This window comes from Gopherus evgoodei, chromosome 6 (genome assembly GCF_007399415.2).
Source record: "Gopherus evgoodei ecotype Sinaloan lineage chromosome 6, rGopEvg1_v1.p, whole genome shotgun sequence".
Taxonomy (NCBI): Eukaryota; Metazoa; Chordata; order Testudines; family Testudinidae; genus Gopherus; species Gopherus evgoodei.
In genome coordinates, this window is record NC_044327.1 from 124,306,598 (window position 1) to 124,322,675 (window position 16,078).

The following is a 16,078-nucleotide window of genomic DNA, read 5'->3' on the forward strand; positions in this document are numbered from 1 at the left end:
GGCTTAACGGGCTGCTCGGAGCCCAGGCAGTCCCACTCTACACCACATCGAGGTGTCAGGCTTTGAGAGAGGAGCTAAAAAGGGAGAGCCCGGTTCAATTGCTGTCTGGCTGGGATAGGGAGCAGATCTTGAACTCTGACTGTGGGAGAAATGGCTGGCTGGAGCCAGGAACCGGGGAAGGCTGCTGCCTATTGAGGCCTTCCTGGGTGAAGGGAAAAACATATTTCTTTGTGATTATTTTAGCCTTTGGGTATCTGAAGAGGAGTGGAACTTTTACATGATCTAGCTGGAGGGTAAGTCCCCTCAGCCCGGAAGGTGTTGGAGGCAGAGTGGAACAGTGAAAGGCTCGGAGGGAACCAGAGGCAGAGTTATTGCTGCATTATGCCATGCCATCAGGGTGTGCAGCCACAGGCTTATAAATCTGCTTTGTTCCCACCGGTGCTGGCCATAGACACTGTGCAGTCTTATCACTCAGCTAGCCAGGACCATGTTGAAATCCCACGTTCGCTAAAGCTCTCCCTCTGCACGATGAGTCTCATTGCATCTGCTTACAGTTGCCTGGCACAGGTAGGGGATACTTGCATTCAAAGGTGTGCCTGTAGATGGCATGGGACAGGGCAGCTGGGGATCCGCCTCTGGTTGCAGGCCACTTTAAACTCATACAGAGTCTCATGGGCCCTCCTGCTGTTTCAGCCCTAGTGTTCACCAGATTGACATGGGATTCCTCGCTCTCTAGCCACCGACTTTAACTTCCTTGACATACAGTGGTTATTTCTGCAGTGCTGAAATCCTTGCTGCGCGCTGACAGTGCTGCTGCAACTTCTCCTATTTCTCTGTCCTGCCTCTTGCACTTGTGTACAAACCCTCCAGAAATCCCCCTCCCCTTCAATGATCTCCGGCCATCTTGGTTTTGAACCATTTCCTGAATCTTAGTCCTAACGTTATTCCTCTTTTCACTTAGGCTTTCTGTTATCTGTTTGACTCTGGCTTCCAGTTCCTTTCTGCAAGCTGCACACCTATCCCTACCACTGCTTCGTTTTCCTACCGCTTTTGTTGATATGCTCTCTGCCCATACGTTTGCCACTTCTCAACCAGGTTAAACTCTCACGCACACAACACAGAGCTTTTCTTTCAGCTGGCGACATCTTCCATTCACATGTAGCTTGCGGCATCTGCTTCAGGCTTCTTATGTAGAGGAAGGACAGTTTGGTGCTTAAAGCACTAACCTGGGCCATGGGAAAGTCTGGTTCGATGCCTGCTCTGTCACAAACTTTTTGTGTGACCTTGGGCAAGTTCCCTTAGTCTGCCTAAGCCTTGGGTCCCTGTATGTAAAAGGGGTGTAATAGCACTGCTTTCCTTTACTCGGGTTCTGTGAGGGCATATACATTAAAGAGCATGAGGCACTGAGATAGGTATGTGATGGTGGCCATATAATTACCTTAGATAATTAGAGGTGTCATCTTCATGAGTTGAGAATGTTTCTATGATTTATACTCCAGGGGCACCTACAAATCTCAGTCAAGATCAGGGCCCTATTATGCAAGACTCTGCACTAGATCTCTGTAGTATTTAAGCCTGGCTGTTATGTTTTCCTGAAAGCCAGCATAGATCCATTGTCCTAGGTTTTCTCAAACTGAGACCTCCTCCAGTCCAGAATGAAGGGATCTCATTTTATATATTCTTCAGACACAGGAGAAAAAATGTTGGAAAGGAAACTAAATATTAGAAATGGCTAAACTGTGAGCATCTTAAACTCCAATTGGAGGGGATGATGTTGACAATGATCTGTCTTGATGCCCATGTGACATGTTTTTTATTTGTGCTTGCAGAGTACCGATTTGACGAGCACAGTTGGCTACGACAGCATCGTTCAACATCTGAATGATGGCAGGAAGAACTGCAAGGAATTTGAAGACTTTCTGAAGGAAAGGTACAGAGCTTTCTCTAAACGCTGTGGTACAGCATGGCCAGAGGGCAGCAGGAGAGTGTTAGAAGGGAGCCTTATTCCCTGTAAGGGGAAGAAAGTTTGTTATAGATTAACTAGAGCACCTGACGCCAATTAGAGCACCAGCAGTCAGTCACATGATAAAAACCCCTGCTTCAATCAGACAGTGTGGGAGTTGGAGCAGAAAGGATTGGTATTGGAACAGAGAACAGTTTGAAGGAGTTGGAGCAGAGAATAGTTTGAAGGGAAGCAGAGGACAGTTTGGAGAAGTGCTGCGATGGGCTAAGAAGTCCAAGACCCTAGGTAAAGGGGCACCTGGCTTGTACAGAGGGAGGGCAGGAAGCCCCCCACAAGCTGAAGGGCAGGAGAGGGAACCGCCAGTTCAAGTGGTTCACCACTATCCTCAGGGCTCCTGGGCTGGGACCTGGAGTAGAGGGCAGGCCCAGATCCCTCCCTCTCCACTCCCCTCCTCAAGGATACTAGTGGGGCAATTAATATTCCAATTCAGGGGCAAGAAATGATGCCCTGAACCCCCCCCCCCCAAAGAAGAGAAGGCGCGAGACCCATCATAATAGTGCCAGCAATTTGCCATACGTGGTGTCAGGACTGGGATTGGCGCGCTGGGGACCTAAACCAGGGTTAGGCAAAACCCTCTCATCCTTAAGATGGATGACATGGTCAGGGCCCTAATACAAGCCGCCGCGGCCCAGCAGGAGGCTACCTGGGTCCAAGCAACCGCCCAACAGGAGGCAACTCAGATGCAGCAGGAGACTAATCATCTGTTGATGAGTCAGGCTGCCCAGGACCGAGCCCTGCTGAAAGACCTGGTGAACCTGGTGAACGCCCTTATGGAACTGAACCGCAACTGTGAAGGGACCCGGACCATACGGACCAGCCATTGCCTACAGAAAATGACATGGGAGGATGATGTGGAGACATACCTCCTGGCTTTTGAAAGAGCAGCCCTGCGGGAGGCCTGGCCCCGAGATCAGTGGTCTGGTATCCTTGCCCCATTCCTGTGTGGGGGAGGCCCAGAAGGTCGTCTACGATATAGTTGCAGAAACTGCAGCAGATTACTCCCAGCTGAAGGCAGAGATCCTGGCCAGATCCGGAGTAACGACGGCATTGCGAGCCCAGGGGTTCCATGAATGGCAGTATACGGAGGACAAGACACCCTGATCACAATTGTTTGACCTGATCCACCTGACCCGGAAATGGCTGCGCCCTGAGGCCCTCAGCTCTGAGAAGATGATGGAGGTCCTGGTACTGGACCGGTATATGTGGGGGCTACCACCAGGTCTCTGGACTTGGGTTGGCCAGAATGACCCCTCCACCTATGATGAGTCGGTCTCCCTCGTGGAAAGACAGCTGGCAGCCCGTGAACTGTTCCAGACCCCAGGCGGGGAGACACGGCAATCCAGGAAGCCAACCCCAAACCCAAGGCCCTGGACTGTCGAGAACTATAGGAGAACTGTAACAGGGAGGAAAGACACCGAGGAATGGCCTGAGGCCAAGAAGGGACTCGAGGGTTTGGGAAGAGAGGTGGGGGCCGGCCAAATAGACCCAGGCAGAGGGTGACAATCAGAATAAGGGGGCAGTGTTATGAGTGTGAGGAATTGGGGCATATAGCAGCCCAATGCCCCAACAAGAAAGAACCTATGCAGTGTAATCTGGGGGATTACAGGGAGCAATGTGGCCTAATCGACCTGGTAGGGGTCAGAATGACCTCACATGGGTATACAAGATGAGTAAAAATGAATGGTATTAAGACCATAGCATTAATAGATTCTGGGAGTGCTGTCAAGCTGGTCTCGGGGAAGTTGGTGGGGTGAGACCAACTAACCCAGGCCAAAAACACAGGGGTAACATGCTTTCATGGCACCGTGAATTTTTACCCCACAATCCCGGTGCAGATTGAGATCCAGGGGAATACTACCAGGGTGACTGCAGGGGTGGTCCCCAAGCTCCCTTACCCTGTCTTAATTGGTAGGGACTTCCCCGAGTTTGAGAGCTTACTTATCTCAATAGAGGCAGGGGAGGGTAGCAACCCCCAGGCTGAGACGGAGGCACCTACAGATAGCCTCACCCCAATGTTTGCCGAATTTGCTCCAGAGTTATTCTCATCCCCTGGGGAACCCCGAAAGTCTAGGCGAGAAAGAGGGCAGGTAAAAGATTAGGGGCCAGGATTCTAGCAGAGAATCAAAAAACTTCCCTTGTGGGTAGGCGAACCTGCTCAGGAGGCCAGGAGATAATTCAGGCCAGGGAGGACTCGGAGGCGGTTCCTAGCCCAAGTGGAAGCAACCCAGGGGGGAAGAGTAGAAATAGGCCCCCTAGAATTAGGTCAGATCGGTACCGCACGTGAGAATTTTGGGCAGGACCAGGCCAATGATCCGCTATATGCGAATGTGAGGGAGGAGGTAGTGGAAGTAAATGGTGTACCTGTGGAAGGAAAGATCAAAGGCCCAAGGCCATATTATGTGCTCAAACACGATCTCTTGTACAGGATAGAGCAAATATGAGGGGAAGAAGTAGAGCAACTCTTAGTCCCACGGAAACACACAAGGGCAGTACTCGAGTTAGCTCATAGTCATCTATTTGGGGGATATCTAGGAGTAGACAAGACACCTAAGAAGGTTTTATTGGCCAGGGATACGCGCAGAAGTCCAGCGCTATTGTGCCTCCTGCCCTGAATGCCAGTTGCATAGCCCCCAACCTTACTTGCAAGCCCCATTAGTACCTTTGCCTATTATTGAAGTCCCTTTCAGGAGGATAGCCATGGACATAGTGAGCCCACTGGAAAGATCGGCACGGGGCCACCGAAACATACTAGTCATCCTTGACTACGCCATGCGGTATCCAGAGGCCATTCCTTTAAGAAACCCCACATCCAAGGCAATAGCAAAAGAACTACTACAGGTTTTTGCCAGAGTGGGCATCCCTAAGGAGATCCTGACAGACCAAGGAACTCCATTCATGTCAAAATCAATGAAGGACTTATGTGCCCTACTCTGCATTCAGGCCATACGAACGTCAGTCTTCCATCCACAAACAGATGGACTGGTCGAGCGGTTTAATCGTACTCTTAAAAGTATGATCCGGAAGGTGGTAGCACAGGATGGAAAAGACTGGGATACCCTTCTACCGTATCTAATGTTTGCTATACGGGAAGTCCCCCAGGCGTCCACCGGTTTCTCTCCCTTTGAACTACTATACGGACGCCACCCACGCGGGATATTAGATATCGCCAAGGAAGATTGGAAAGAACAGCCCAACCCAGGAAAGAATGTCATTGAGCACATGACACAGATGAGAGAGTGAATAACTCGAGTAACCCCTATAGTACGAGAACATTTGGAAAAAGCCTAAGAGGCCCAGTGGACATATTACAACCATCGGGCAAAAGTATGCAGATTTCAGCTGGGGGAACGGGTGATGGTGCTAGTGCCGACAGCAGAAAGCAAACTCCTAGCCAGCTGGCATGGACCACATGAGATAGTGGAAGACACTGGGGAGGTGGACTATAAAGTCAGACAACCAGACTTCCGAAAGCCAGAGCAAATCTACCACGTCAACTTACTGAAGCCCTGGCATGACCGAGAGACGTGTCTGCTCATTTGAGGAGCTCCACCCCAGATAGATGATCCACAGGGGCAGGTAAAGATATCTCCTGAATTAACCCCAGAACAATGAACAGAGGTCATTGAGATGATCCACCGGAACCAGGACCTGTTCTGGACACAACCGGGCCGTACGATACTGGTCCAACATCATATTGTCACCAGCCCCGGAATAAGGGTGACAATAAGACCGTACCAAATACCGGAAGCTAAAAGGAAAGAAATTAGGATGGAAGTGAAGAAGATGCTGGAACTCGGGGTTATTGAAGAATCCCACAGCCAGTGGTCCAGCCCGATTGTCCTAGTCCCCAAGCCTGATGGCACCCTGAGATTTTGCAATGACTTCCGGAAATTGAATGAAGTATCCCACTTCGATGCCTACCCGATACCACGCATTGACGAGCTAGTTGATCAGTTAGGCAAGGCCCGATGCCTAACCACTCTGGACCTGACCAAAGGATATTGGCAAATTCCCCTGGCCAAGGATGCCAAGGAAGAGACTGCCTTCTCTACAGCCGATGGCCTGTTTCAATACACTGTCCTCCCTTTCGGACTCCATGGGGCCCCTGCAACATTCCAATGACCTATGGATAAGTTACTATGACCCCATGCCAAGTATGCCACTGCCTATCTAGACGACATAGTCATCCATAGCCCTGACTGGGAAATGCACTTAGGAAAAGTAGAAGCAGTGCTGGACGCCCTGTGAAAGGCCGGTCTCACTGCTAACCCTCTGAAGTGCGTGATAGGACTAGCTGAGGCCAGATACCTCGGGTATGTAGTAGGGAGAGGTTTGGTGAAACCCCAATGGAACAAAGTGGAGGCAATACAAGGTTGGCCTCGATCAGTCCGCAAAAAGCAGGTCAGAGCATTTCTAGGGATAGTAGGATACTATTGGAGATTCATCCCTCATTTCGCCACAAGAGCAGGGCCATTGACGGATCTGATAAAAGCTCGGGGCCCCGAGATAGTAAAGTGGATACAACAGAAGAAACATTTGCAGATTTAAGGACAGCTCTATGCTGCCATCCAGTACTCATAGCCCCAGACTTTGAGAAGGAATTCATCCTACAAACAGATGCCTCAGAGGTAGGGCTTGGAGCTGTCCTTTCCCAGATGGTCGGGGAGGAGGAACACCCAATCTTGTACCTCAGCCGGAAACTCCTCCCCAGGGAACAAAAGTACACTGTTGTTGAAGAGGAATGTCTGGCGGTAAAATGGGCTATGGAGACTCTCCGCTACTATCTACTGGGGTGGCGGTTTACCCTCGTGACAGACCACGCCTCACTCCAGTGGATGCACAGGAACAAGGAGAAGAACGCAAGAGTGACTAGGTGGTTCCTATCCCTGCAGCCCTTCCATTTCCGGGTACAGCATAGGGCTGGAAGCCAACATGGCAATGTTGATGGCCTATCACGACAACACTGCCTCTCGTCCCAAGTAGCCCAACCCCATGGTGTTGAGCAGGGAGGGAGGATATGTGATACAGCATGGCCAGAGGGCAGCAGAAGAGTGTTAGAAGAAGGGGAAGAAAGTTTGCTATAGATTAATTAGAGCACCTGAAGTCAATTAGAGTGCCTGCAGTCAGTCACGTGATAAAAACCCCTACTTCAATCAGACAGTGTGGGAGTTGGAGCAGAAAGGAATGGTATTGAAGCAGAGAACAGTTTGAAGAGAAGCAGAGGAAAGTTTGGAGGAGTGCTGCAGTGGGCTAAGAAGTCCAAGACCCTAGGTAAAGGGGCACCTGGCTTGTGCAGAGGGAGGGCAGGAAGCCCCCCCCAAGGTGAAGGGCAGGAGAGGGAAGTAGCCCAGGGGAAGGAACCGCCAATTCAAGTGGTTCACCACTATCCTCAGGGCCCCTGGGCTGGGACCTGGAGTAGAGGGCGGGCCCAGGTCCCTCCCTCTCCACTCCCTTCCTCAAGGACACTAGTGGGGCAATTAATATTCCAATTCAGGAGCAAGAAATGGCGCCCTGAACCCCGCGCCCAAAGAAGAGAAAGCATGAGACCCAGCATAATAGTACCAGCAATTTGCCACAACGCCTAGTTAGTCATGACTAGGAAATGAGTCAGTAATATTTTGATCTGCTGTTCCACATCTGGGTTTTTCCGTCTTTCACTGTCCACAGACGATGTAAATATCTCTCATGTTGAACTATATGCAACGTGCATTTTTATGCTGCCTTTGGTACCGTGTGTGTAGGGTGACCCAATATCCCAAATTTACAGGGTCAGTCCCGATATTTGGGGCTTTGTCCTATATAGGTGCCTATTAGCCCCCACCTCCCTGTCCTGATTTTTTTTACACTTGCTATCTGATCACCCTATGTGTGTGTTGTGCTTGAAATCCTCTGCCACTCACATTTAATGTCAGTTCCCAAGCCTCTGTTCAATTCTGCAGCCATTACATGCCTGTAACTACTATTGAAGTTAGTGGGAGGTTTCTGGGCATGGGGAGTTCAATCTATGGTACCTTATGTGCCCCACACCCCCCATTGTGAGGTGCTCAGATGCTACAGTGATTGCTGGATGTTTTTCCTCAGAGAGCTGCTCAAGGAAGTATTTTGGGGGCAGTTCTGGAGCCTGTGTTACACAGGAGGTCAGACTAGGTGGTCACTTCTGGCCTTGGAATCAATGACTCTTCAATGTGTGTAGCCCCTCAACACTCATGTGAAGCGAGGAGGGACTGTTTTCTCTATTTTCATGTTCCCCATGGGGAACTGAGGCAACTTCTCAGGGTCCCACAGGAAGCAAGTGGTGGAGCAAGGAATTGAACCCAGGTCTTGGAATGATGCCCTAACCTCTAAGCCAGCCTTCCTCTCAAGTTAGGCTAGATGGGCAGCTGGCATTTTATGGAAAACATTGGAAGGGAGAGGGGGCAAAAAAGCCTACTTGGAACTATTCTCACTATAGTCTTGCCCTGTGGCTTTGTGACGTGTTTCAACCTCGATCCACCAAAGCAAACTAAAAATGTTCCTTACACCAGCAGCTCAGGAGTACTTTGAACATGTAATCTGGATTTATGGCCATTCTTGTTTTGTTGACTGACGTGACGGCATCTCTGAAGCCTGGCACGTGTGCCCATAAACTGGAGGTGTGTGACTCCAGAAATTGCTTCGGAATGGTTGCTCTTTATTTTCCAGGGGCTCTCATGACTTTCTAATTGGCAATCGGGAATTTTAGGGCCAATTTTTGTGTTTGACTGTTTCAGGTTTTTTTTTTTTTTTTAAATTGGAATAGTGCCAGTAGAAAGTTTTTTTTTTCCTTAAATTTTTTCAGGGTGAGTGTTGGTAGCTATGGCTGGGGCACCCTTTACTCAACTACACTGGGGATATTGGTCTTGTGTTTGCTGAATTAGAAGCCCTTAAGGTTGTACTTCGAAGTATACATGCACTTTGCGGAACAGTGTATTATTTTTTTTTTACGGGCTATTCAGCAGGCACTTTTTGGCATCATGCAACTTGGTGTCATTGCGCTCGAGTGTGCAGGAGAAGCAGCATGTTCTAATGCTTAAAGCAAGGGACCAAATTAGGTCTTTTTGTTTCTGTTCCTGACACTTACTTGTGGTGTGACCTTGGGTAAATCACGTAAATCTTTCTTGTCTCAGTTTCATCATCTAGAAGATGGATCTAACGCCGCCCTCCTTGAGGTGTGAGGCTTCAATAGGCATTTTGATCTTCTAGGATTAAACGGCTACAGAAGAAGAGATGATCTTTTAATTTTTTAACTCTTTTGACACAAATATAGAGTGTTGGCAAAAGGTGCTGAATGGTCAACCCTGGAGACCAAACTCCACTAGTTATGCCCAGGTACAGTCGAGTTGCAAGATGAGCTTTCTCAACCCACTAATAGGTTTCAAACCTGACCTAGAAGGACCACATCTGTGGAATAAGAATTAGTTCAGCCTCTATCATCCAGTCAGTCCTCGGACCTGGTGCTGAGACTGCCAAAGAAATTGCCAGCTGGTGCCTTTTAGTGATGGGGACATGTGTCCACTGGGAATCATAGAAACGTAGAAATGTAGGTCTGGAAGGAAACTTGAAAGGTCATCTAGTTCAGCCACCTGCATGGAGGCAGGACCAAGTATCATTACACCATCCCTGACAGGTGTTTGTCCAGCCTGTTCTTAAAAACCTTCCAGTGATGGGGCTTCCACAACCTCCCTTGGAAACCTAGTCCAGAGCTTCACTACACTGAGAGTTAGAAAGTTTTCCCTAATATCTAACCTAAATCTCCCTTGCTGCAGATTGAACCCATTATTTTTTCTCATATCTTCAGTGGACATGGAGGACAATTATCACCATCCTTTTTATAACAGCCTTTAACAGATTTCAAGATTCTTGTCAGATCCCCTCGCAGTCGTCTTTTCTCAAGACTAAATATACTCAGGTTTTTGTTTGTTTGTTTTTAATTTTTCCTCATTGGTCACGTTTTCTAAACCTTTTATCATTTTTGTTGATCTCCTCTGGAATATCTCAGATTTGTCCACATCTTTTCTAAAGCTTGGTGCCCGGAATTGGACACGGTACGCCAGCTGAAGCCTCACTAGTGAGGACTAGAGCAGGACAGTTACCTGCCATGTCTTACATACGACATGACATGCCTGTTATTACACCCCAGAAGGATAGTATCCCTTTTCACAACTGGGGACTCATAATTAATTTGTGGAAATGGGGTTGGTCTGGCATGATTTTTTTCTTGTCAGATCCATTCTGGCTATTCTTTATAACCCTGTTATTTCTGGGTGTTTACCAATGGATTGTTCAATAATTTGTCCCAGTATCTTTCCTGTTATGGAAGTTAGGCTGACTGATTGGTAATTCCCCAGGTCCTCTTCGCTTCCCCTTTTAAAGACAGGGTCTATATTTGCCCTTCTCCGGGGTGTGTTCCAGAGAAGAGCGACAAAAATGATTAAAAGTTTAGAAAACATGACCTGGGAGGAAAGGTTGGAAAAAATTGGGTTTGTTTAGTCTTGAAAAAAAGATGACTGAGAGGTAGGATGACCAAATGTCCCAGTCTTGATTTTGAGGTCTTTTTCTTATATAGGCTCCTTTTACCCCCCACCCCGTCCTGATTTTTCACACTTGCTGTCTGGTCACCCTACGAGAGGGGACATGATAACTGTATTCAAGTATGTAAAAGGTTGTTACAAGGAGGAGGAAGAAAAATTGTTCTTCTTAACCTCTGAGAATAGGACAAGAAGCAACAATCTTAAATTGCAGCAAGGGAGGTTTAGGTTGGACATTAGGAGAAAATTCCTAATGGTCAGAGTGATTAAGCCGTGGAATAAATTGCCTAGGGAGGTTGTGGAATCTCCCTCATTGGAGACTTTTAAGAGCAGGTTAGACAAACACCTGTCAGGAAAGGTCTAGATCAGTGGTCCCCAACGCGGTGCCCACAGGCGCTATGACACCCACTGGGGCATATAAATGCACCTGTGTGCTGGCCAGAGGATGACCATCCGCCGAAATACCATCGAATTTTGGCAGCGACGCCTCTGGATGATGCCACTTGTTGGCGACATTTCGGCGGATGCTCATCCGCCACCATGGTCCTCTGTGGCTCGTCATCTGGCACCCGCCAGATGAAAAAGGTTGGGGACCACTGGTCTAGATAATCCTTAGTCCTGCCAGGGGTGAAGGGGCCTGGACTAGATGATCTCTCGAGGCCCCTTCCAGTTCTATGATTCTATGTTGACACTTAACAGAATATGCTACTATGCCAATGGGAGAACTTCTCCCATCCTCATAGTTAATCCATCTCTGAAAGAAGCGGTAGCTACCTTGACGGGAGAAACTCTTCCGTTGACATAGCGCTGTGTACATTGGGGGTGAGGTCGGTCTAATTGCCTCTCTCGGGTGTGGATTTTTCACCGCTCTGAGCAATATAGTTATACTTATATAAATTCATGGTGTAGACCTGTCCCTACTCTCCTGGGACCACATCTAATCTCGAGGAGTTTTCAAAGATAGTTCAGGGAGCAGGGTCCAGGAAGCCAAGCTCCCAGCAGGAAGCTCTGCACGGAGCTGAGAGTCAGGGCCCTCAGCCCCCCACACTGGCCCTTTTAAGTCAATGGAAGTGCTCCTGGTGAGGACGTGCACCACCGACAGAGGGGAGGGTAGTGGATGTGAACCACTGCAGTAATTACTGCAGTGGCTGTAAGTCAACGTCTGTTAGGTTGACTTAAGTTTGTAGTGTAGACATGCCCTCATTTACCTTAGGATGAATTTCATCAGGCCCCGCTGACTTGAATACATCTAACATGGCTAAATATTCTTTAACCTGTTCTTTCCCTAGTTTGGCTTGCATTCCTTCCCCTTTGTTGTTAATGTTGTGTTAAGTATCTGGTCACTATTAACCCTTTTGGTGAAGACTGAAGCAAAATAGGCATTAAACCCCTCCACTTTCTTGCTGAGGTGATCAGTTATTTGCTCTCCTTCCCCACTAGGTAGAGGACCTACACTTTCCTTCATCTTTCTTTTGCTCCTAATGTGTTTATAGAACTTCTTCTTATTGCCTTTTCTGTCCCTTGGTAGGTATAATTCCTTTTGTGCCTTAGCCTTTTGGATTTTTTTCCTACTTGCTTATGCTGGTCTTTTGTACCCCTCCTTAGCAATTTGTCTATGCTTCCACTTTTTGTAGGATTCTTTTTTGATTTTTCAGGTCATTAAAGAGCTCCTGATGGTGCCATATTGGCCTCTTACTATTCTTCCTCTTTCTTTTTTATCAGAATAGTCTGCAGTTGTGCCTTTAATGTTGTTTTTCTTGAGGAACTGCAAGCGCTCTTGAGCTTTTTTTCCTGTATATTTTCTTCCCATGGAACCCATGTTACCAATTCCTGCTTGTTGGTTAGAATCCAGTCTAAAATGGCAGTCCCCCTGGTTGCATCCTTCACCTTCTGGAACAGAAAGTGATTCCCGATACAGTCCTCCAGCACGTTGGAATGGAAATCTGAGATCCATTTCACATAGGCCACCAAATGGTGGTCAGATAGTAACAGCTCTCTTTCACTACTAACCCAATCTGCAGTCAAACTTGATGATTTAGAGGCAGAAAGTGTTACTCTGTGTACCGAAGGATAACAGAGTTGTTCTTGGTGTTAGTTAGTGTTTCTCCTCATTCTCCAATTCATCAGCCCCGCCTGGCCGCTGTAATAAGATAGACTTTTTGCAGGTCTGTATCATACACATCATTGTTCCAATTAACTTCTGTGAGTCATTCTGCTTCAGCTCCCCCTCTTCCTTATATTTACTATCACAGCTGCAGCAGGTTTTCATTGTACTGTCTTTTCAGGGGAAGATTATTGCAGAAGTGAGTCTGAAGACAAATCTGATACTTAGCCCTCTGTACACGTAGTTCTTCATGAACACCTTGGTCACTGTGTGGTACCCATCAGACTGGGGTTTCCTGATGGTTTTAGACTTTGCTTTCAAGAGGATATTAAAGATGACAGATATTGTAAGGCCACAGCTTTGGCAGGCATTAGGATAAATATAAATAGCTGCCTAATTTTCAGTGGATCTTTACATTTTTAATACACGTGGGGCGGCATGTGTATTGATTTCATAGCAATTGTAAATGTCCATTCGGGCTTAGAATAAGGTGACCAAACACTATTTCTGTGGTCTAGCCATGGGTTCGAATTTTGTTTTCCTCCAGAGAGAAGAGGCTAGTGTGATATCTCAGAAGTGCCACGTAGCCTCTGGGGCATGCCATATTTAACAGCTGACTTGGTGGGTAAAAACTCCAAGACTAAGGTCCTGCTTCAGATGTTGTTTTTAAAACTTTTTTTTTTATTCCAAAGATTCCTTACAGACCTTGATCCATGGAAAACTCCCACCGGAGCTTTAGGGCCAAATTTTCCATCCACTTAACAGAGGTAGCCCTTATAAATTTCACCAGGGTAATCCCAAATACAGGAAGAGCTGTCCGTAGAGCTTCAAAGGAGGCAGAGTCTGAACACAGGTCTGGGAGCCAGGAACTCGCAAGTAGCATTGGGTGATTTTTGTTTTGTTTTGACAGATGGTTTTTTTCACTGAAAAATGCATTTTGGGGGCGTCTGTTGGGTAAACAGCGACAATATAATCTTAGCTGCTGCTCTTTTGGACTAACCATGTGCAGCCTGTCTGTAGCAGCTGGCTGGAAACCTGGGAGGTGGAAGGGTGAAATTCACAATACTTCATTTCCATTTTTGGCCAAACCTCAGCTATTAGCCCTCTGGTGGTTCAGACCTGGTAGAGTGGGTAACTCCCTTTCACAACCCCTTAGACCAAGTCAGCACTCAGCTCGACACTGCATGGCAGTACGAGGCAGTGCAGATTGTGTGTAGTTGGTTTGGGAGCCAGGTTTCATTTTAGCACCATCTCCTTCCAGCCGTTACCCTTCTAGCAAGGACCACGCAGACTCTGCGTGGCATGTGAGTTTCTTCTAACCTCCTCTCTTTCCACTGCAGGGCAACTATAGAAGAAAAATATGGCAAAGAGCTCATTAACCTGACAAAGAAGAAGCCCTGTGGGCAGACAGAATTGAAGTAAGTTTAGATCCTTGTGTGTGTTCTCATTCCTATTTGTGTTCAGAACAAAAGCTACCTTGACTTGGAAAGCTGATGGAGGGGGCTGTAATGTTGAATCCAAAAAAGGGAGTGCAAGTCAGAAGGAGGCTGAAATTAGTATTGATCTGACTGGAAAAAGACTGGCTAAAATCAGATTCTTGCATATGAGAGACATGCCAATAATTGGAATTCTCTGATGTTAGCATCCCAGTAAACCAACTTCCTGTTATCAGAAATTAGCACTACTTAAAGGAAGTCAGCACTTGCTGTTGTGGTCTAGTGTAGAGGACTGGGAATCGTGAGAGCTGGGTTCTCTTCCTGACTTCATGCATGGCCTTGGGCAAGTCCCTTCACTTCCGTAAGCTGCCGTGTGTGTCTGTGTGAAAGGCTGTATTCTCGACTTGCTTGCATCTTCCTGCACCTGGGCTTTGTATAGAATGGAAATTCTATCAGGGGGAGGGATAGCTCAGTGGTTTGAGCACTGGCCTGCTAAACCCAGGGTTGTGAGTTGAATCCTTCAGGGGGCCATTTAGGGAACTGGGGTAAAAATCTGTCTGGGGATTGATCCTGCTTTGAGCAGGGGGTAGGACTAGGTGACCTTCTGAGGTCTCTTCCAACCCTAATCTTCTATGATTCTAAGATCTCCTCTACATTTCATCACTGAAATTCACTGTCCAAAAGATTCCAATTTCACAGGACACATTTCAACATATGTATGTTAGAAGTGGTGAAGGGGTGTTTAGGTTGAACCTACTATGCTCTGAAAGATGCTGCAAATGCAAGAGAACATAGAGCTAGCTTTCTTTATGTTAATTCCACCGCCTTTTGTGCTCCAGCTTTCCTCTTAGGGTACCCGAGGACTACACTGCAAATGAAGGTGTAGTTCTGTCCCAGGTAGGCCTATCTGTGCTAGCCAGGTAACAGTGGGTACGTCTCCATAGCCCAGGGCAGCGAGCCTCCCAGCCCTGGTCTCCACACTTGGGTTTGCGCGAGCACTATAAAAATAGCTGCACTCTGAAGTCACGGCCTGAGCTGGAGCTCACACTTAGAAGCCTCCTCTCTGCCCCCACCAGAACCTTAGGCTTCTGAGCCTGAGCCACCACCTCTACCAGCTACATTCAGGGCCGTAGTGTAAGCCCATGTCTGCAGACCGGGGCAGGGTGGCTTGGTGCTGTGGGCAGTGTACAGATAAAGGCAGGGGAGGGATAGTTCAGTGGCTTGAGCATTGGCCTGATAAACCCAGGGTTGTGAGTTCAATCCTTGAGGGGGCCATTTGGGGATTGGTCCTGTTTTGAGCAGGGGGTTGGATTAGATGATCTCGTGAGGTCCCTTCCAATCCTAATAATCTGTGATACTCCAGGTCAGGGCAGGCTAGCAACCCAAATGCTTACCCAGGGTCTCCTATAGGTGGCTGGCCCACACTGAAGTCTGTGCCACCAGGTCTACACTGCTAGTGTGACATGTGCTAGCTAGATTACAGCCCACCCTTGCTACAGTCACAGAAAAGGAAGTGGAATGAAAGCAAACAAGCTAGTTTTATGTTCTTTGGAGTTTGTCTTGTCCGTCAGAGCACCTCAGCTCTCCATCTGTAAAATGGGGATCATCTCTCTTTCTTTGCCCATCTTGTCTATCTAGGCAGTCCCCAACCTAAACACAGAAAGAGGCTGTGTTTATGTACGGTGCCTAAGCCAGTGGCACCCAATCTTGGGTGGAGCCTCTAGATCCTACTATAATACCAACAAATATTAATGATGATGATGATAATATAAGCATGGGTTAAACTGCCCTGGGTGTCACAGGAATGTCATCTCGAACTGCCCAGTTGGTTGGCATAGTAGTGATGTTACATAGAATCATAGATTATTAGGGTTGGAACGGACCTCAGGAGATCATCTAGTCCAATAGTGTCTCCTGTTCCCACCGTCTGTGCTGCTGCTGTATAGGGGAATGAAGTCTTGTCCTTGAA

General features: G+C 47.7%; 1 protein-coding gene across 1 annotated transcript in view; it reads left to right on the forward strand.

Annotated features, from left to right (window-relative positions):
- Positions 1-16,078, forward strand: part of PSTPIP2 (proline-serine-threonine phosphatase interacting protein 2) — a 62,089-nt gene that overhangs the window by 21,901 nt on the left and 24,110 nt on the right. The window contains exons 3-4 of the mRNA XM_030567989.1: positions 1,830-1,930; positions 14,014-14,091. Of these exons, the coding sequence (XP_030423849.1) occupies positions 1,830-1,930; positions 14,014-14,091 (179 nt within the window). The remainder of the gene's footprint in view (positions 1-1,829; positions 1,931-14,013; positions 14,092-16,078) is intronic.